Below are 22,038 nucleotides of genomic sequence, written 5' to 3' on the forward strand. Positions count from 1 at the left end.
CTCTACCACTGAGCCACCATGGTAGCTGATCTCTTGATGACTAGATCACAATCTACTCCTCAGGAAGTCCATAAGCACAGATACTATGCAAATTCTAGAAAAAAAATTGATTTACCAGTGGATCTATTCACATAGCATATACCTGGTTGGATGAAGCCAGATTGCAGAAAAAACAGCACACAACCTTTGGGTCAGCAGAGGGCTCTCTTAAGCAACAATCATTCTACTACCTATTTTCTCGACTGAGTGCACACAACAGCATTGTATATGGGAAATGTGTGTCATCATAGATATTGGTACATCATTCCTTTGAAGCCTTTTCACTATAACATGGAGGATAAAAAGATGGAAAGGAGCACTTTTTCCAGTTTCACAGGGAGTGGGTGGTGCCAGTTAAGCCAGAAGAACCAGCAGTAACTTGTTTAAGAAAAGATTCTCCTAAAGGTTGAATTCAGATCTGGGAAAGATCATGCTAAACCCTAGGGTTCTAAAAGCCCATTGGAAGGTTCTCAGGGTGTTTGTAACTCAGTCTGTCGGAGTAGTCCGGTTTGTGAATACAGTTGTCACTGAAGCTTGTGTATGTATGTCAGAAATGTTGATCAGAATGAAAGGGAACCGGGTAAATTTTGGAGACTTTGGAGAACTGGAACAACAGAAAAATATGAAAGCAAAATAAGTCCATTGTTCTTTTCATGGTAGCTAGATGTTAGTGTATAGAATTCACTCTTCAATATTTATCCCAATGAAGGACCCCCATGAGCCCTTCATTTCAGGAGCCTATAGCTCTTGGTCTCCTCAGTGGATCTATTTCTTTCAGAAATTATGAGGTCTCTTTTCAGCTTCGTATCCAGCAACACTAGGGCTTTATTTGTGTGAGATAATCAATCCAACCAAAGCTATAGACATTGGCCAAATCTTTTGGTTATCTCTGTGAAACCCCTCCAGTCAAGGCCTTTGTGACTTCTGTGAGATTTCTCCTCTTCCGAGGCAGCCTCTGTGCTGGGTGGTATCAACATTTGTGAGGCAACATGGGAGGATGAGAAGCTTCTTTTTTTGTTTTGTTTTGTTTTGTTTTGTTTTTGCTGGTCCTGGGCCTTGAATTCAGGGCCTGGTCGCTGTCCCTGGGCCTCTTTGTGATCAGTTAGCACTCTACCACTTGAGCTACAGTGCCACTTCTGGCTTTTTGTGAGTAGTTTATTTGAGATAAATCTCATGGACTTTTCCTGCTCAGGCTGGCTTCAAATGGGGGGCTTCAAACATGATCCCCCAATCTCAGCCTCCTAAGTAGCTAGGATTACAGGCATGAGCCAGTGGCACCGGCTGAAAATAGTTTTATTCTCACAGACAGAAAATATTATTTAGGTCCTTGCTCTGCTATTATTTAGAATGTAATCTTAATCATACCGGCTCATAATGTCACCATCAATAATATAATGCCATATACTCAGGATCAGATGCTTTGCAAATGCTGACAGGTTATGCGAATATAAGACTTTTTTTTTTTCATTCATTCATTCAACAAATCTCCAGTGCCTCTTGTGTGCTGATCCTTGGGCATATGAGCCAAAAATCCCATGCCTTCAGAGGTCATATATGATCTTACATGAGATAGTCAATAAATCAATAACCAAATAATTGTATAATTTAGTGTGCCATGTTGACAAAGCTAGAAAGAAGAACCCAGAGTAGGAAGATAAGAGAATAATGCACTTGGACTTGTCCATTGGCTGAACACCTGACCTGTGTACCTTTTAGGTAGGTCATGGGAACTGAACTCTGGGCCTGGGCGCTGTCCCTCAGTTCTTCAGCTCAAGGCTAGTGCCCTACCACTTGAGCCACAGAGCTGCTTCCTGTTTTCTGGTGGTTCATTGGAGATAAGAGTCCCATGGACTTTCCTGCCTGGGCTGGCTTTGAACCACAATCCTCAGATCTCAGCCTCCTGAGTAGCTAGGATTACAGGCATAAGGGATCTCAGCTCTGCGTACTTTTTTTTTTAAACTACCTTATGGTACTTGTGAAGGTGCCTATGTGGGGTTAGGATCGAACAGTTCAATTTAGTGAAGTGATTTTCAGGTTCCTAAGTGATTGCTTAAGTCATTAAAATGTTTTGGTAAAATAACGGGTCCTTGAGGACCTGTTACAGCTTCCATTATGCAATATGTTCCTTTCTGGCATCTTTCATCGTCCATGAGCTCAACTCATGTTTCTGTTTTGTTTTTCTATTTTTTTTTCTACTCAGCTACCAATAGGGGGAAAAAAGGTCACCATTTTAGGCAATTAAAAGAAAGGCAAACATAGTTTCCCCTATAATATAAATGTTTTTCTTTAAAGGACAAGTGTATCTTATTACCAAACATTGGATGCGGTCCTCCATACTCTTCTTTCTGAACACCCAGACTGAAGGAAGAAACCAAACTATATTTTCTCTTATGTTGTTATTTTTCAAGATTAATTTCTAGTTCCTTGAGGTACAACCGACCTAAATTTCATATAGCAAGTGACACTTTTCTCTCATTACTGCTGTGAGTTTATGTCTTTCTCCCTCCAAACAACAGCACACATGGAAATATGAACTGACAAGGAAGCAAAAATATTTAGTAAAGACTGATAGAGAGGACCAGAAGAGGAAAGAAGAAAGCAGAACCAAAAAGTAGATTGAAGTGTCTTGAGAAAACACCTGGTTCGGATTACAAATTTCTTCCTTAATTAGATACACAAGACTCTTGAGCTTAAACATAACACTCAGAATTCATCAACCACCCATGGCAATTCTCCAGGTGTTTGAGATTATGCAATGCCCTAAAAAAATCATCTGGATTGTGTCAACTCTCAGCAGTACTTACTGTGTTGAGTGCTTTTTGAAAGATCTTCCACAGACATGAATTCATACACAAGCTCTCAGTCTAGCATTTACAGCACTTAGTAAAAATATAAATAAAATAAACGATTATAGTGTCAGTGGTTCCTTTGGGTCCTGAGACTTCTACTTTGATTAATAAAAGGTAGGAATTATGCACTCAGTACAACTTCATTGACCAGACTTCTCTAATTGAGATTTTATAATGTTTAGGATGGGAGAAATGATGTTTACTTTTCTATTACTAGGGGGAAAATAGGAGGTCCACACTGGGAAAGTAGAGCAAAAGGGGGGTTGTCTTCTTGATCTCTGGGAACAGTTTGAAATTTCTCTATAAAATCAGATTTGAAAGAAAACCTTCTCTTGGTTTCCACTTATTTTTTTTATTTAAATGAGGCATGCTTGTCACCTTGTATTTCTTAAGTTGCCTGACATGTTTTTGATGACTAGCAACTTGAAAGCCCTTAGACTTGGATAATTGAAAATATTCAGGGATGGAAATGCATATAATTTGGAATGGACTCCTTTGAAAACCCAAAGGGGAACTCAGTCCCGACAGATTGGAAATTGCCTTTCTTACATAATTATTTTAATTAAAAATCCATGTGTAGCAGGAGCAGGAAAGCGATTCTAGACACTGCTCATTATAGTGTGGCTATTTTTTTTTAAAATTACACTTTCTGTATGCCCCTTTAAAGTTTTAAGCTTTGTATTGGATCCTAAGTGCTTTATTTCTATTCTGACCATAACTATCCTCAATAAAATTACTTCCTTTTTACTACCTGTCTTTCCCAAGAGATTATAAGCTTTATGAAGACTTTTTTTTTTTTTTTTTGTCGGTCATGGGGCTTGAACTCTGGGCTTGAGTGTTGTCCCTCAGCTCTTCAGCTCAAGGCAAGTGCGCTTCTGCTTGAACCACAGCGCCACTTCCAGTTTTCTGCTGGTTTATTGGAGATAAGAGTCTCACGGACTTTCCTGCCTGGGCTGGCTTTGAACCATGATCCTCAGATCTCAGCCTCCTGAGTAGCTAAGATTACAGGCGTGAGCCACCAGCGCCTGGCTATAAAGACTTTTTTATTTTTAATCACCCAGTGTGGTACTTAGGACATTGTAGGACCTTGATGAATATTTGTTCAGCAATTTTATAAGATGATATTGTTGATGCAACTATCTTCTAATTATTTGACGTTATTATAATAGGGTTTATATCTTTGAATTGATTAGTTATTATTTATTTATCATTATTTATTATTTGATCATTATGATTATTTTCCCCAAACACTAATACATAGAAAATAAGACACATTGCCATTTAATTAGTTATAAAATAACCTTTTGAATTCTCATATAAAAACTAGTTCTATTTTTTCCCCCAATACTAGGGGTTGAATTCAGGACCTTGGGCTTGCTAAGCAAGCACTCTACCATTTGAGCCACTTTACTAGCCTTTTTGTGTTGATTGCTTTTGAGATAGAGTGTTGCTTTATTCTTGGGCTGGCCAAAACTGCAGTCCTTTTATTTGTGCTTTTCTGTGTTGTTGGGATAATAGGCACATGCTACTGCATCCAGCCATTGGTTGAGATGGAGTCTCACAAAATCTTTTTGCTCAGATTGGCCTCTAATCGAGAGTCTGTAATCTCTGCCTCCCAAGTACCTTGAATTACAGGCTTGGGTCACCACACTTGGCTAATTCTAACTTTTTTTAATTTGTTAAATTTTTAATAAGTTTTTTATTGTAAAAATACTGTACAGAGGGGTTACAATTACATGGGCAAGATAATGAGTACATTTCTTAGCAAGCATTGTTGCCTCCTCCTTTGTTTCCCCTTTCCATCCCTTCCCATCTCCATGCCCCCCCCACCAAAGTTGTAAAGTTTGTTTTTCCCTAGTTAAACCATTTGTTTTTTTCCCTTCCCCTTCACAAATTATACCAACATCGAATACAGTGAAAACAGGGATTATTTCTTATCAAGCATTGTTGCCTCCTCCTTTGATTTTCCCCTACCGTTCCTTCCCTTCCACAACTACACGCCCCCCTCCCCCTCCCCTGCCTAAGTTGTAAAGTTCATTGTTCAACAGTGTCTTGTACATCTCATTGCTGCAATGGGTCAGCCTGTATCCCTATTTAAACATTTTGTTTTTTCCCTTTCCCTCCCCAAATTAGACTGACATCAAATACAGTGAAAACAGGGGTTATACAATGGGGGAGGAACATAAAAAAGCAACTTCAGGATAAAGCAAAAGCAGGTACAATCTGGCTTGGATATAGTTGAAGGATTCTTCTGTAGAGAAAATGATTATGGGTGCAAAATAGTATCTAATATATATGCTAAGAACTTTGTATTTTCTCTTATATCTGGGACATACTTTTTTTCCTTTTTAATTAAAAAATTACCGTAAATGTGATATATAGAGTGGTTACAGTTATGTAAGACAGGTAATGAGTACATTTCCTTTTGAACAATGTCATCCACTCCTTCATTCTCTCCCAATCCCCCTTCACCATCTCCCTTCACCCCAAGTTGTATAGTTCATTTCCAACATAGTGTCTAGTGTATATTGCCGCTTAATTGGTTCACCCTGGCCCCACCTTTTCTGTGTTTCCTCTCCTGTCCCCAAATCTGATAGACTTATATACAAGACAAAGGGTACAGAAATCTTACTCTTTTATGGTTTAGAGAGTTGTGATTTAGGGAATTTGAAAAAGTTGTTAGTTTAGGAAGCTGATAAAAAGCATTGTACATTCTTTTAAAATAATTACTGATTTAAAATGTTACATTTAATTTAATGTCTTTTAGTGAAAATTAAGCTTGGCTGCCTAATAATAGATGTTGGGATCTTAATCATAGATTGTATTTTCTGGTTCACTCATTTAATGTTGCATTAAATTCTGAAGTAAAAGCTCTTAAGATTAAGAAAGATAGGCACACTCAACTTTAAAGAAAACATTGTGATAGCCGAAGTATGCAAAAAATTCATCCAATAATGAAAACATTAGAAATTGGCACCCTTAAGCTTAAGGTGAAGAGCCACACGTGGTTTGGAGATAAACATCGTTTTGTATATGCCTCTCAGAACTGTTTAGGCTGATTGATAATTCTTGTAGAGGTTACAGATGAATTTTGCAAACTTATACAAAACTGAAAGAAACCTGAATAGATAGAATAAAGAAAGGTTCTTATCCTGATGCACAAGCATTTTAAGCTTCTAGTGGCAAATTACGTATTTCACATAATAAGCTCATGATATCAATGAGGTAATTAAACTTTCTGTGATTTGGTATTTCTTCTTTCTTTTCTTCCTTTTTTTTTTTTGTCGGACTTGGCGCTTGAACTCAAGGCTTAGGTGCTGTCCTAAGGTTTTTTGCTCAAAGCTACCACTCTACCACTTCCAGTTTTCTGGTGGTTAATTGGAAATGAATCTTGTGCACTTTCCTGCCCTGGCTGACTTCAGACCCCGATCCTCAGATCTCAGCCTCTTGAGTAGCTAGGATTACAGGTGCAAGCCATCACTGCCTGGCTCAGATTTGATGTTTCTTTTATTCTTGTCTTCTATGATAATCATAATAGTCTTAAATGTTGAGTCACTTGATTTTTTCCTCTGAGAGGATGGATTTTTCCTCTGCATTTTAAAGTTTTCTACTCATTTCTACCATCACTAACTGCCCACTTTCAGTTTCATTTATGCGGACCACACTGTCAAAAAGCGGTTTCTCTAAAGAAAGAAAATTTTCTACAATCTGTGCTCTCCATTACGGTAGCCATTAGTTACATGGGGCTACTGAATCCCCTAAATATGCTTGACGTGTGGCTGGGGACTACTGGTGTCGCTCCTGCCTATAATCCTGGCTTCTCAGGAGGCTGAGATTCAAGGATTGTGGTTTAAAGCTACCGTGGGCAGGAAAGTCTGTGAGACTCTTATCTCCAATTAACAACCAAAACTCAAAAGTGGAGCTATGGCTCAAGTGGTAGAGTGCTAGCCTTGAGCAAAAAATAAAACCACTCAGGGACAGTGCCCAGGTCATGAGTTCAAACCCCAAGACTGACATAAAAAAATGTGGTTGATGCACCTGAGAAGCTGAAGTTAACTTCTATTTAATTTTAATTAAAACTTGAGCAGCTTCATATGGCTAGTGTCCAGCGGATTGGACAGCATGAAACTTCATTCAGTTTTAGATTTAGTATGGACATACATTTGGAAAACTTGACTTTAATTTCTATGAATTCATCTGCCATGTATCATCAACATGCCTCCAGCTTAGCATTTTACTGGTTACTTTGTAGTCTTGAGAATATTTTCTGCCTCTTCTGGCTTTGTATCATGATCCTATGGACTTCAGTTTCCTAAGTAGTTTGAGCCACCAGCATCAAGTTGTATTTGTCTTTTTGTAGTTGCATTATTTCATTTAACACGTGTACTCTAGCTTTATTCATGCTCATAACAATGGCAAGATATACTGCTTAAAAAAAAAAAGACATCTAAGCCAGGTACTGGTGGCTCATGCCTATAATCCTAGCTACTCAGGAGACTGGGATATGTTTGATGCCAGCCCAGGCAGGAAAATCCATAAGAGTCATCTCCAATAGACTACTTAGAAAAAGCCAGAAATGGTTCTGCGTCTCAAATGGTAGAGCGCTAGTCTTGAGCACAATGAAGCTCAGGAACAGCACCCAGGTTCTGAGTTTAAGCCCTAGGACTGGCAAATAAAAGACATAGTGTAGCTTTTGTTACTAGCACATCTATAAATGTGTGTGAAGGCTGGGAAGATGGCTCAGTGGTAGAGTGCTTGCCTTGCATGCATGAGGCCGTGGGTTCAATTCCTCAGCACCACATAAGCAGAAAAAGCCGGAAGTGGCGCTGTGGCTCAAGTGGTAGAGTGGGAGTCTTGAGCTGAAGAGCTGAGGGACAGTGTCCAGGCCCAGAGTTCATGCCCCACAACCGATAGAAAGAAAAAATATGTGTGTACAGGTATCTCTGTTGTATGCTGACTTTTAGGTGGTTTTTTTTTTTTTGAGAAAACTCCATACTAATTTCCATGGTGGCTATATTAATTTACATTCCCACCACGGTGTATAAGGATTCTTTTTCCTCTATGTCCTTATAAATATTTGTTGTATTTGACTTTTTGATAAGATTCATCCTAACAAGAGTGAGGGGATTATTACTTTTTTTGCGGGAGGGGGGTGGGGGTGGGGGTGGGGGGGTTGGGAGGGGGAGGTCGGTCATGGGGCTTGACCTCAAGGCTGTCTCTGAGCTCTTTTGCTCAAGGCTAGCACTCTACCACTTTGAACCACAGCTCCAGTCACAGTTTTCTGGTGGTTCATTGGAGATGAGTTTTACAGGACTTTCCTGCTAGGGCTGGCTTTGAACTGCGATCCTCAGATGTCAGTTTCCTAAGTAGCTAGGATTAGAACTGTGAGCTGCCAGCACTCAGCTACAGTGTCGTTTTGATTTGCATTTATCTGACATTAGTGAGGTTAGCATTTATTCATGCAACCATGTCTGTTTCTGTCTTTTGCCTATTTTGGCAAAGCAACCTGAAATGAAAGAAAATATGTCACAAACCATGAAAAGAGGTCATACTCAAATTCGAAGAAATACATATAAATCTTCAGTTTAAAAATCCTAAATAATCTGAGTGTATGGACAAAGGGTCAACTTTTTCTTTGGTTTGTTTTGTAAAGGTATCTTACCTTCTGGAAGGAGGGAGTATGGCCCACGAAGACTTCTGTGGACATGTTGGTAAAATGAACCCAGGAGACCTACAGGTATGGCCTTGGACAGGGAAAGGCTGATGAGCTAGTAGTCTTTGGGTGTGTGTGCTTGACCCCATCCATTTCTAGTGCATTCACCCTTTCCCCCTCTCTATATTATATCTTTGACTTCTCCTTTCTGTGGAATTTTCTACTCAGCCTGGAAATTGGTTCAGGCCGCATGTACTCCTCATCTTTCTTGCTTTCTATGACATTTCTATCATTGCTTAGCTTGCACCTATTTTTTCCTATCTTTCGTATATTTCTTAAAACAATGATCACAAATGACTGTCTCCCCTCCTTTTTTTTCTATTTTTTTTTCTACTCAGTCCCTTAGCATGCCTCCTTCTCTTCTTCTTTCTTTTTTTTTGTGTGTGTGTGCTGGTCCTAGGGCTTGAACTCAGGGTCTGAGTGCTGACCCTGGTGCTGTTCCTCCCGGGTACTCAAGGATATCTACCACTTGAGTCACAGCTCCACATCTGGCTTTTTGGTAGTCAATTGGAGATAAGAGTCTTGTGACCTCTCCTGTCCAGGCTGGCTTTGAACCTCTATCCTCAAATCTCAGCCTCCTGAGTCACTAGGATTAGAGGCATGAGCCACTGGTACTCAACTAGCACTCTTCCTCTAAATCTTTCCTGAAACTGTTCAGGTAATGACCATTTTTGATTTCCCAATTGCCAAATTCAGGGACTATTTCAGTCTTAATTTTTCTAGCCCTCTCAGCTACATTTAAGCTAATTAACTACTTATTATCTTGCACCCAGGAGGCTGAGGCAGGAGGATTTTGAGTTAGAGGCCGGCCTGGCTGCATAACAAACCCTATTTCAAAACACACAGCAAACAAAAATTCACTCACATTTGATTAGGACAATGAAGGTTTAATATTGTTCAGTTTTTGTAGCATTATATGTGATTTTTTGAGGTAACTATTATTTTTACATCATTTTTAAAATGAAGAGATAGTGATTTAAAAAAAATAAAAGGATACCCGTGACTTTGGAATTAGTAAATGGTACGGATGAAAAGATAACCCTACTACCACCCCCAAATTGAATTTATAGGTCATTTTAAGACAGGCATTCACAAACTGTATTGTATCTACAAGGTTAACTAGGCATTGACAATACAGAGTGATGAACTGTTAATGAAACCAAACAATGCTTTAAAATGTCAGAATGTGTTTGAGGAACACAGGACAGAAAAACCATAGACCCAGACTTCGACATTCGAAGGTTTAATCAACCTTATTGAATGAAATGAGCCATCGATTTATATTTCATGAAGGAAAGAAGCCTCTAAAAATCTGTACTAGTTTTCTTTTAGGTTCTTGACTGCGCTCCTTTTTCGCATGCTGCTGCAGCCTTTGGGTGGATCCTTTCCCCTTTCCTCTTCTCCTAGTCAGTTCTTACTCTCTCTGGGTCTCAATTTTAGATCACCTCATGCAAGGTGACTTGGTCCCTTCAGTGCCATCATAGAATCCTTTGCAGCCTTCACAGCACCAAACACAATGGAATGCCAGTAACTCCTTGGTACAATTTTTCCATTCTCAAGTTTTCTCTCCACAAGGGCAGGCTAGAAGATGATGTGGATAGCTTGCTTCCTAGCCCCTTTGCCAACTTCTGAGTTCAGATGGTGACAGGTTCCATGTGTGTACAGGATCCCCATCTCCAGATCTGCTCCCCTCCCTGACAATGCTCTTTCTGCAGCCCAAGTACTAAGCACCTGGATGTGCCCGGCATTTAACATCTCTATGGGAACTTTTTGAATTGGAATCAAAATGTGTTCTCTTCTGTGTGATCATTTCCAAATGTATCTCCAGGGTTCCCAGTGGGACTAGACCTCAGGTGTCCACAGATGTAAACTGCTCCTTAACACAGCCGTCTTTGGCTTTCTTCCTTGCCTATCTCATTTTCCCCACTCACTCACTTTTGCTTTCTGAATCCCATTCCAAACAAAGTGTATTTAGATCCACACATGTATGCTCCAGCTGTTGGGCAAACTGGATGGTGCTGGTTCACTGCTGCATCCATAGGGAACTGCTCCCTTTGTCAGAAAATAATTTTTCCCAAAGTGTGGTTCAGGGGTGGCCTGTGGTTAATATCTTGCTGATGTCAGGATATAAAAACTCAGCCACCTTGCTTCAACTCTGGAAATTCTGAGAAGTTCATCCCAATTCTAAAGCTCCCTGTTGGATTGACTTAGGCCTATATTGTAACTACATTATCAGTTAGCTTCTTTCTTCCCCAGTTCTGCTTTCTTTCACTTCAATACTATCTCTAAAGAGAGCACTGCAACATACCATCTACTTGCAACTGCCCATCTTGGAGCTCCATCTGAGACAGGAATATCACAGAGAAGAGTTCTGCACTTGTATGAATATCAGTTGTGATGCATTGATTCCAAATGAAGAAGTATTTGGGAAACTGGGAAGGGCCCCAGTTATTGTCAGTGATGTTTACCATTTCTTACAATGTCTGACAGGAGCACACGCCCAGAAGATGCCTTATTTAGTGATGGTGTTGTAATTGTTCCAGCACAGGCTTGGTAGGGGCGAGGTTGCATTGTTCTTCATGTTGGTTTGGTGTTTTTAGTGGATGACTGCAGGCCGGGGCATTCTCCATGCAGAAATGCCTTGTTCAGAGGAGCCAGCCCACGGCTTACAACTGTGGGTTAATTTGAGAAGCTCAGAGAAGATGGTGGCACCTCAGTACCAGGAATTGAAGAGTGAAGAAATCCCTAAACCTAGTAAGGATGGGGTAACAATTGCTGTCATTTCTGGAGAAGCGCTGGGAATAAAGGTAAGCCATGCTCTTGTGTGTCTGTGAATAGTGAATTGGGCTGGGACGTAAGGCTGGTCCCATTTGCCTAGTTAGTTCTTACTGAGTTTATCATATTTTGTGTCTAAGGGATAGACACAGAGTAAGGACATCCTAAGGGAAGCTAGAATTTGTTTGCTACACAAAATAGGACAATTAGAAGAAATCATACTTCTATAAAGAGTCAGCTTGAAAAGCAGTTTTTAGGGTATATCTTAATATATATGCCTTCATTTAACCCTCATTTCTTTCACTTACAGTTTGTTTGTTTGCTTGCTTGCTACTGCACTACCTTTAAGAAGCAAACACAAGACAGAGATGAATTCTGTTCCATGAAGATTTATGCCCCAGTTAGTAAGGAAAGCACACAACTACATTAGAGAAAAGTATCTTTTAAAAAATATTAACTGGATCACTGGGTATTGGCAGCTCATGCCTATAATCCTAGCTGCTTGGAAGCTGAGAATGGGAGGATCATAGTTTGAGGCTAGTGCAGGCAGGAAAACTTATGAGTATGTGTAGCTACTTTGCTCTTTTCCCAGTGGACTGCCAGCCCTTGAAACTACTTTAAATACTGCCAAGTAAAGTTTTATTTTTAATGCGCACTCATAAAGATAATGACCTCTCAATTCATTGCATGGTTAACAGATTGGTTATGAGTATTGGTTTGAATTAAGCAGTTTTTTCTTTTTTAAATATTTATTTGTTTGTTTGTTTGTTTATTTTTGTTGGTTGTGGGGCTTGAACTCTGGGCCTCAATTCTTTGGCTCAAGGCTAGCACTCTACCGCTTCAGCCACAGCGCCACCTCCAGTTTTCTGGTGGTTCATTGGAGATAAGAATCTCAGTTTTCTAACTGGGCTATCTTTGAACCATGACCATCGGATCTCAGCCTCCTGAGTACCCAGCTAAGTAGTTTTTCTTTACCCTACGTTAGTACCACGATTTTTTACCACACACAGGTGTGTGTATGTGTTATTTTGCTTTCTTTCTAGTATGCACAGAAATAAGAAAAAAGTCAGTTTACTCCCTCTTAACATGTCTGATGGTAGTGTACCTCTCAACAGTGCTTTTTCAATTGGAAATGGCCTTGTTGTGTGTTTGTGTGACCTGTTTTATTTTGTCAAGCCTTGAACATGCCCTTTCCTGCTGTTTGTGAAGTTTCCTCCCCTTCAGCCTGCAGAATACAGTTTTAAGATCCCATGATGCCAATCTTTCGGTGTAAGACCAAAGGACATCATTGGCTGTGCCATCAGGCAAAGAGGTGTAAGGGACACTGAGTTATTGCAGATGCCAAGCTGCCCCTCCCTTACCTAATGCTTTTTCATTACATTCCTAGGACTTTAGGGTTCTAGAGACATGTCTTCCAGATATGAAATACAGAGGTGGGTGGTAAAGGGCAAGAAGTTCTCCTGTCAATCAAAGCACAAACTTCATCCAGTTGTATAGATTGGAATTGTCTATAAGATTTCATTTAGAAAAGGAATTTCTCTGACTACAGCAGAAAAAAGAAAGAAATCAGACCAGTGATTTAATCATAGATAAGCATAGCAAGCTCTCTCACAAATCCTTTAGAGTTTACAACCGCTTTCCATTTCTAGAAAACACAAGGCATTTTTAAGGCTTAAGCAGTTCCACTTATAGACAGAAGGACATTTTAAAGGACTTTTTTTTGGGTCCGGTCATGGGGCCTGAATCCTGGGCCTGGGCGCTGTCCCTCAGCTCTTCAGCTCAAGGCTAACACTCTACCACTTGAGCCACAGCGCCACTTCCTGCTTTTTCTGCTTATGTGGTGCTGAAGAATCAAACCCAGGGCCTCATGCATGCAAGGCAAGCGCTCTACTACTAAGTCACCTTCCCAGCCCTAAAGCACTTCTAAGCAGCAAGAGTCTATGCTATTGCTATTGCAATTACAGCCAAAGATTAGAGGTAATTTCCTCGTAGCCAATGACCTCTATTATTTCTTTTTGTCAAGTAAAATCTCTGAGGAAACAATATCTTTATATGTTTATTACTATCAATTAGTTGTACAAGGGCATTCCATATGTGCATACGATGTACCTTGCTCAGACTCACCTCTCCATCACTCATCCTCAAACCAGTCTCAACAAGTTTCATGCACTGTGTAGATCCTAGCTGTTAAAATATAATTTTATGGTTTTTATTAAGGTGTTGTATAAAGGGGTTAGCATTTCAGTTATTATTATTTGTGTTTACTTGGGAAGGACTTGGGCTGAACTTTATGTTGGTTATGTATGCGAAAGGGATTTGTGATTTTTGGTAGGACAATTAACCTGCTCTTAAAGGGCGAGGCTACGAGTGTGAAGTCACTGGAGAGGTGAACTCTAATGACTTGTTCTTTGTGGGTTTGACAAGAGACACTGTTTTGTACATCTGAAGCCTTAATATCTTCTCACCAAGAAATGACTCAATCATAAAAGATCTAGATGTACTGGAGGTTGTTTTTTTTATTTTTATTTTTGGGTCCGGTCGTAGAGCCTGAACTCTGGGCCTGGGCACTGTCCCTCAGCTCTTCAGCTCAAGGCTAGCGCTCTACCACTTGAGCCACAGCACCACTTCTGGCTTTTTTCTTTTTGCTTATGTGGTGCTGAGGAATCGAACCCAGGGCCTGAGGCATGCAAGGCAAGCGCTCTACCACTGAGCCACCTTCCCAGTCCCGGTTGTTTTGTTTTGTTTTGTTTTTAAATCAGGATGATCATTTTAAGTTACATTATGAAGTATAGTCTAGCGACCACTCTTTGTAAATAGGCATGACTTCCAAGACAAAGAGGTTTATCCATCTTGAGGAAGTTCATCTGGGCGTGTATAGAAGATGTTAAGTGGTGGCTTTTGACCAATCTTATTTCCACAAAAACAATGAGGGGTTTTGGTGTAAGTTGCTATAGGCTTTACTCATAACAATTTAAAAAATGTTTTTCTAAAGATGGATGTATCCCTAATTTCCAGGTTGCCTATGTCTATGCATTTTATTTAGCCCTTGCAAAGCCTTAAGTAACATTCTTCCAGAACAACATAGTCTAAAAGTGAAGGCTGGAAAGGGAGAAGAGAAAAATGGGACAGTTCAAATAGTTGCTGTCACTTTTAGAAGGTCATGATCACATGTTTATTTCATGAGAGTATGCAATTCTCCAAACTCCATTCCATCCTTATCAGTCAGCCAATCAGCTATATTTATTGCGAGTTTTCTGGAACACAATTCCTTTCCCCTTCCCAAAAAATTATCCCTCTACTTGCCTCCCACTGCTCTAAATTCTATTATGTCAGAAGCAAAGGTTGAGGAGGCTTCAGCCCCATTGGGGTCAGAAAAAGGCAATGTGGAGCCAAATGGCCTGGGTTCAAGGCCAGCTCTACTACTGACTCATCTTGGAGAACTCACTTTCACTAGCCAGGCTTCAGTTTTTGATTTTGCAAAGTGGAGATGACTCCAGAGACCTAACTTGGAGAGTATTTGGGCAGATTACATTAATTAATATATGTAAACTACTTGCAACAGTTCTTGGCTCAGAGTAAGCCCTGTATAAGTGGGTGCCATTATTTTTTCCTTTCCAAAGCTTTAGGCAGTGTTCATGTGGCCTACAGAAATAACATAAAGAATCTTCCTTTTAGTTAGATGTAAAATGCCTTGGGATATGACAAATTCTATAGGATTCTAGATATACCCAGAGATTGAAAGGGTATACTCAGGAGACAAACACGGGGGTGCAATGCCTAAATGCCTCTTCATATTTATATAAAATAGTATACATACTGAAATGAACTCCAAAATATGGAAACAAAAGAATTTTTTATTTTATTAATTTTTGATGGTTCTGTCTTCTTTACCTTATATACGGTGTATTCACATGTATATCTTCTGGGGGGAGAGAGGACACAGAACTCAAGGGAAAAAAGAGTGAAAAAGTGCAGTAGTGGAGCTCACTGGACACTGATGGAAGTGAACTCTGTAACTCGTGGGTGGAGATGGGAGGGAGGGACTGGGAGAGAGTGAGGGAACAGAAGACACTGTACGAAAGGGAATGTACTCGTTACCTGACTCATGCAATTGTAACCCCTCTGTACATCACCTCTAAAATAACAATAAACTAAATTAATTAAAAAAGAATCTTCTTGTTGGGTAGAGTAGGTATTCATATATTGAATGATGACTACATTTTTTAACACTTGGTTTCCAAAGGAGATTGCTAAGCATCTCATGTAATTGACTCAGATCATTTTTGCATTCTATCTATTTCTCCATATTGTGGGGAACATGACTTGTGGGCTTCTATCCTGTGCACTTTAAATGGAGCTCATGCTCTCTCTCCTGCCTTCCTGGCTTCCTTTGTTCCCTTGATGATATGCCTCCTCCTTAAAGAGCTCTCTCTTTCCCAAGCTCTGAAACAATAGTTTTTCCAAAATAGCACTTAAAAAAACCTATTACAAGGAAAAATGTAGATGGAAGGAGGGAGAAACAGGGAGGGGTGACTGGTCAATATGTTCTGTACTCATTATAAAATGGACATGTTAATTTTTACCCCCACTTGAAGATTTAATAATTATATCTAAAAAGCAGTGGCATAATCTGACATGGTGGCTCATGCCTGTAATTCTAGTTACTCAGGAGGCTAAGATTTGAGGATCATGATTCAAAGTCAGCCCAGGCCAGAAATTCCATGAGACACTTTTTTTTCTCCTTCCAGTCCTGGAGCTTCAACTCTAGGTGGGCATGCTGTTCCTGAGAGTCTTTGTGCTCAAGGCTAGTGCTTTGCCACTTGAGCCACAGTACCACTTCGACCTTTTTCTGAGGAGTTTATGGGAGATAAGAGTGCCATGGACTTCCCAGCCTGGGCTGGCTTTGAACCGTGATTCTCAGATCTCAGCCTCCTGAGGAGGTAAGATGAGAGGCCTGAGCCACCAGCTCCCAGCCCATGAGACTCATCTCCAATTAACCCCCAGAAAACTGGAACTGGAGCTGTGGTTCAAAGTGGTAGAGTGTTAGCTAGCCTTGAGGGACAGTGCCCAGGCCTTGAGTTCAAGCCCCATGACTGACAAAAAACAAAAGCAAAACAAAACCAGTGGAATATGTTTTTTTTGCCATTTCAGTAGTCCTACAAGTTCATGGTTGAGCTAAAAAAAAATATGACAAATATTCTTCTGATGCAGAAGCTGATTGGAGCAGTTGGCCTCTGACAAAGAGTCAAGAGACAGCCTCCAGCTGTCCCAGAGAACAAACAAAGGCACAATAAAGATTGCTCAGGAAGGAATCCTCCCTTCCAAAGGCCTCTCTCTGTTCATTCATTTTATTTATACATCAGTGTTCCATAATAGATTAGCAAATATATGGCAAGAGATCTGTAGATATTTAACAAACATTCCTTTTCAGAAAGTTTGAAATGTTTCCATATTTAAGTTCAACCAGACAAGGAGAACAATCCAACTAAATATTACAATAAAAATAAATAGAAACAAATGAAGAACCTATCCTCAAAAGACTTCACATAGATCTCCCCTATGATCCAGCAATCCCACTTTTGGGCATTTACCCAAATGTTTACAAACAAGACCACACTAAAGCTACCAGCACAACTATGTTTATTGCAGCATTATTTACCATAGCTAAGATATGGAACCAACCCAGATGCCCCTCAGTAGATGAATGGATCAAGAAAATGTGGTATATATACACAATGGAATTCTATGCCTCCATCAGAAAGAATGACATTTCCCCATTTGTTAGGAAATGGAAAGGTTTGGAAAAAATTATATTAAGTGAAGTAAGCCAGGCCCAAAGAAGCATAGGTCCCATGGTTTCCCTTATTTGCAATATCTAGTATAGGTATGAGTCAAGCGGAAAAGGTCAGATAATGTGATGCTAGGAAAATGAACCCTTAAATATGTATTTTAATGTTTTCGTTTCTTTCATGCATGTATTTCTAATGCATTTATAAGATTATTTCTTTGTTGCTTTGTATGTCCCTCCCTCACAGTGTAACCCCCGTTTTCACTATATTTGATGTCAGTATAACATGTGGAGTAGATGGGGACAAACAAGTCGTTTAAGGATTCAGGTGGACCTGTTGCAACAATGAGAAGTACAAAATGTCATGTCAAAACCAGCTTTACAATGTCGGTGTGGGGGGGGGAGGGGGGTATAATTGGGTGGGGGGAGGGGGGTAAAATTGGGTGGGGGGAGGGGGGAGGCGGGGAAGGGAAGTGAAGGGTAAACAAAGGAGGAGGCTGCAATGCTTGGTAAGAAATGTATCCATTATCCTGCCCATGTAATTGTAGCCCCTTTGTACAGTATGTTCTCAAATAAAATAAAATACAATTTTAAAAAAAAAAAACAAAAAAAAAAAAACAAATGAAGAACCTAAAATTAGTGTATAAAGATATAAACAATATAACTAAATGTAGAAAACATTTATTTTAAGAGATTCAAGTTATAGTTCTCTGGTTTTATATATATATATATATATATATATATATATATATATATGTATATATGTATATTTTTAGTGAGTTATAGACTAAAGACTAAAAATGGCATAACTTTAGACCTCACCGTAATTTTATTGTTAGTGTGGTGTAATAATTTGATATTATTATGTATATTTTGAAGTAAAAGGAATGAAAAATGTATTGCTATTTTAAGCATTAGGATTTTCAGTGTGAAAATAGGTTATAAATATAACAGATGTAAAAGTTAGCACTAAGTAGGTATTAAAAATGTGCAGTATCTCTGTAAGGAAGTTTCTGGAACCCTTATGTAATTTGTTAATTTTGTGAATCTAAAGCATAGTTTTGTTTAGAGACAAAGTCTCAATATGTAGTCCAGGCTGACCTCAAACTCAACCCTCCTGCCTCTGTTTCTAAATGATTCTGATTGTGTGGATGGAGGGAAGGAAAGAAAGAAAATAGGAAAAGGATCATGTCTTACAGTGGCTAGTAGTCTGAGTGAAACTGCAAACCATTTGGGGCTGATGATGGAGGACTTGTCCAAGTATAATTTTTTGTCTTTTACCATCCATTGTGTTTACTTGAAGCATTCATTAGTGAGACCAAAGGAGGATTTTCTTAGGAGAGGATCACAAAGGCTCAATAGCCGTGTGCATATGTTCATATAAAATGATGCTTATCAAAATGAACTCCAAGGAAGAGAAACTATATTTTTTGTTATTTTGCTTTGTTTTTAAAAAATTTTTCCCGCCTTTGTTGCTGTTTTTGATTTCTGTACCTTTTGTCTTGTATATACGTTTATCTGTTTGGGGGAATCTAAGGGAGAGCACAGTAATGGAGGGACAAGGGATGAACAAATGCAACAGTAATACACTCTAGATACTGTGTTGAAATGAACTATATAGTTTGTGGGGGAAAGGGTTTGGAAGAGAAAACATGGGGAGAAAATGAGAGAAGTGACACTGTTGAAAAAGAAATGCACTCATTACCTGACATGTATAACTATAACCCCTCTGTACATCACCTTTACAATAAAAATAACTAAGGAAGGAAATAGTGACAAAATATTGGAAGGGAGGGAGGTTCAAAACCAAGTTTGTTGATGCCTAGATTTTTTCTTATGGCTCACATGAATGTATATTCCTGCATCCCTGTCTCAGGGTTTCAAATTTAGGTTGTCAGGTTCAGGGGGGATGGTCCCCAGCATACTGTGTGCAGTCTTGAGCTGCATGGAGTACCTGCTATAAGATCTTTCCCAAATAAGCCAGATGGCCACAGCAGATGATCCACATCATTCCCTGGACAAGTGCAAACTCTGGCTTGGATTCACTGTTCAGGGTAGGTACAAGGAAGTTATTTTTAGCAAATGAGAGGACCCCAAAGAAATGTACCCAAGCACTTCAAAGCATTTGCCATAGTTGGCACTTCATTTGCAGCTAGGAATGTTCAAATAAACAGTGGTAAAGATCAATTCAGCTGTACAAAAGGTTGCTTTTGCTCAGGGCAGCTCACTCACCCCAGAAATACCATTCTTGGTGAGCACAAAGGGTGCCAGATGTTCTTATTCCTTCAAGATGTCCTTGCTGACCTGATCACCTAGGAAGTGCATTCCACTGGTATCAGCAAGTCCTCTTCTGCTAGTAAATGAAGAATGGACAGGTACATTTTCCTAAGCCAGAAGGTACATTCTGTACCATTCATATGTTCTTGGCCTTAGTGATAAGTATTACATATTTACAGGGAAATGTGGACTAAGAGCATAATGAAAGTTATGAAAAATAACCTAAGATGTGGCTTTCAGTAAAGGCAAGTGGACCCTGTAGCCTACCATTGTAATCATTCATGTCTTTCAAGACTTGCATTTTTAGGATATAATTTGTCTTTCCCTAAAAACAGATTACATTTGTTTCTAATCACAGCAAAAAACAAAGAACAGTTTCAAAGTCCTTTCATTGCACTCTTGCATGTTGCACTAAAAGCTGAAGTGGATATTCAGGAGACTGAGACCTGGAGAATCATGGTTTGAAGCCAGCCTGATCTCCAATTAACCAGCAAAATACGGGATTGGAGGTATGGTTCAAGTGGTAGAGCACTATGAGAAAAAATGCTGTGTCAGGACCATGAAGTCCTGCGTTCAAGGCCCAATGCTAGCACACACATACTCAAAGGAAAAAAAACTGAATTGGATGCCACTATTTAATTTTTTTATAAGTGTATGTAAAGCCATGTTAATAGTTACAAATATAGTATCTTATTTTGACCAGAGACAAAATACTTGAGCAAATATAGCTTTTGAATAGTTTCACTAGACTTACACTAACTCTGATAAAGTCAGTGTCAGATACAATTCTGATTATCTGAGGCATAAGAAGTTTATGGTATGTAACAATTTTATCTCAACAATTCTACTTTTTAAGCAAGAATTCTGTTGGCAAGCTATAGATACTCCAATATAGAGGGGGTTAATGCAATTATAATACATGTTCACGTAAAATACAATGGCAAACTCCCTTATGTAACTAATACACATTAAATAAACGAATGACAGGAAAGTAAAACAAGTATTGCTAGAAGTGGGTACCTCCTAATGGTGGTAGGGCAAACCAAGGTTGAATGAGGGCAAATATAACTAAAATACTTTACCTGCATGGATGAAAATAGAACAATGAGACTAGCTGAAATTGTTTCAAGAAAGGAGAAGGGGATGGAGAGTGAAAAGGGATAAGGTTAATGGGGTACATTGCATATATGTGTATATATATATATATATATATATATATATATATATATATATATATAAATGTTACAATGAACCCCCCCCCTTGTAAAACTAATGCATGCTATTGAAATTCAAAAAGGAAGAGAAATTTGGAAAAACTAAGAAAAAGAAAAGCAGGCCTCAGGCTCACATAGAGAAATGACTTGAGAGAAAGGGTAGGTGAATGCAGGTGTTGCTACCCAGAAGTAGAGAAAATTTTGAGTCTCCTCCCTCAGACTCCTAAGTGCTGGGATTCCAAATGTTCATTGCCATACCTAGTAGGGAAATTATTTTAAAGCCTTGGTGTTTTCATCTGTATATAATGCACAGTCGTTGAGTTGTTTGAGTGATATATAGTGTGCCTAGCAACACAGAGGTATGGAATAAATAGTGCTTCCTTTCCCACTTATTTGGTTCTCTTCCTACTTCCATATTCTGTTTTATCATAAGGGTTTACAGACATGCTTTATGGATAGCAAGTCTCTAGAACTTTTGGGGAAGTGAAAATGTCTATCATCCTTTAGGGGCTTAATGGAATACAAGGTTTTAAATCAGAGCTGCGTAATAAAAATTTAATGAAAACAAGATGTAATTTTCCTGGTAATTTTTAAAAAAGTAAACAGAAGCAGATACATTTTAATTTTAATTGTGATACATTCATTTGATCTAGAAATTAAGAAAAACTCCCCTTGATTTCATTGAAGAAACACTAAGCGTATGTTTCAATCATCATATGTTTGTATATTTTCCATAGTTTCTTTTGCTATCGAGTTCTAGTTTTATATGATAGTCTTATAGAATACAAGCAGTTACTTAAATTTTAATATATTTGTTAAGACTTACTTTATGTTTTAAAATATAATCTGTTTTGATTAAAGTTCCGTGGATGTCTAAGGAAAATATATATTCTGCAGCTGTTGAGTGGAATATTCTGTAGATGTCTGTTATATGCATCTGATTGGTGGTATCACTTAATTTTTTGTTGGCTTTTTATGTTTAATCTCTGCTGTTAAGAATAAGAAATTGAAATGACCCACTGTTGCTGTGTTGTGGTGTGTCTGAGGTTTTATATTCAGGAGTATTTGTTTTATGAAATTGGGTGTGCCAACGTTCAGGGTGTTTGTGTATAATTGTTATCTCCTCGATAGAGTGTTCCCTTTATCAATATGAAATGACCTTATTTGCCTTTCTAATTTTGGTTAGAATTCTGCTTTTTCATAGATGACTGCAGCTGTTACTACTTGCTTACAAGCACCATTTTCTCTAAATATCTGCAATCATTTTTCACCTTTTTGCATGTGATGAATTTTTTTTTTTTTTGTCGTGGGACCTGAACTCTGGGCCTGGGCGCTGTCCCTGAGCTCTTCAGCTCAAGGTTAGCACTCTACCACTTGAGCCAC

The 22,038-nt window shown here is 39.0% G+C and overlaps 1 protein-coding gene across 2 annotated transcripts in view; it reads left to right on the forward strand.

Moving 5' to 3' along the window:
• The window catches only part of Pir (pirin), a 74,032-nt gene that overhangs the window by 11,270 nt on the left and 40,724 nt on the right, over positions 1-22,038 (forward strand). For both annotated transcript variants that reach the window (XM_070039289.1, XM_070039290.1), the window contains exons 4-5: positions 8,542-8,625; positions 11,202-11,408. In XM_070039289.1, coding sequence (XP_069895390.1) covers positions 8,542-8,625; positions 11,202-11,408 — 291 coding nt within the window. The remainder of the gene's footprint in view (positions 1-8,541; positions 8,626-11,201; positions 11,409-22,038) is intronic.

The sequence above is a fragment of the Dipodomys merriami genome, unplaced genomic scaffold (genome assembly GCF_024711535.1).
Source record: "Dipodomys merriami isolate MVZ:Mamm:240054 unplaced genomic scaffold, mDipMer1.0.p SCAF_3, whole genome shotgun sequence".
In the NCBI taxonomy this organism is placed as follows: Eukaryota; Metazoa; Chordata; class Mammalia; order Rodentia; family Heteromyidae; genus Dipodomys; species Dipodomys merriami.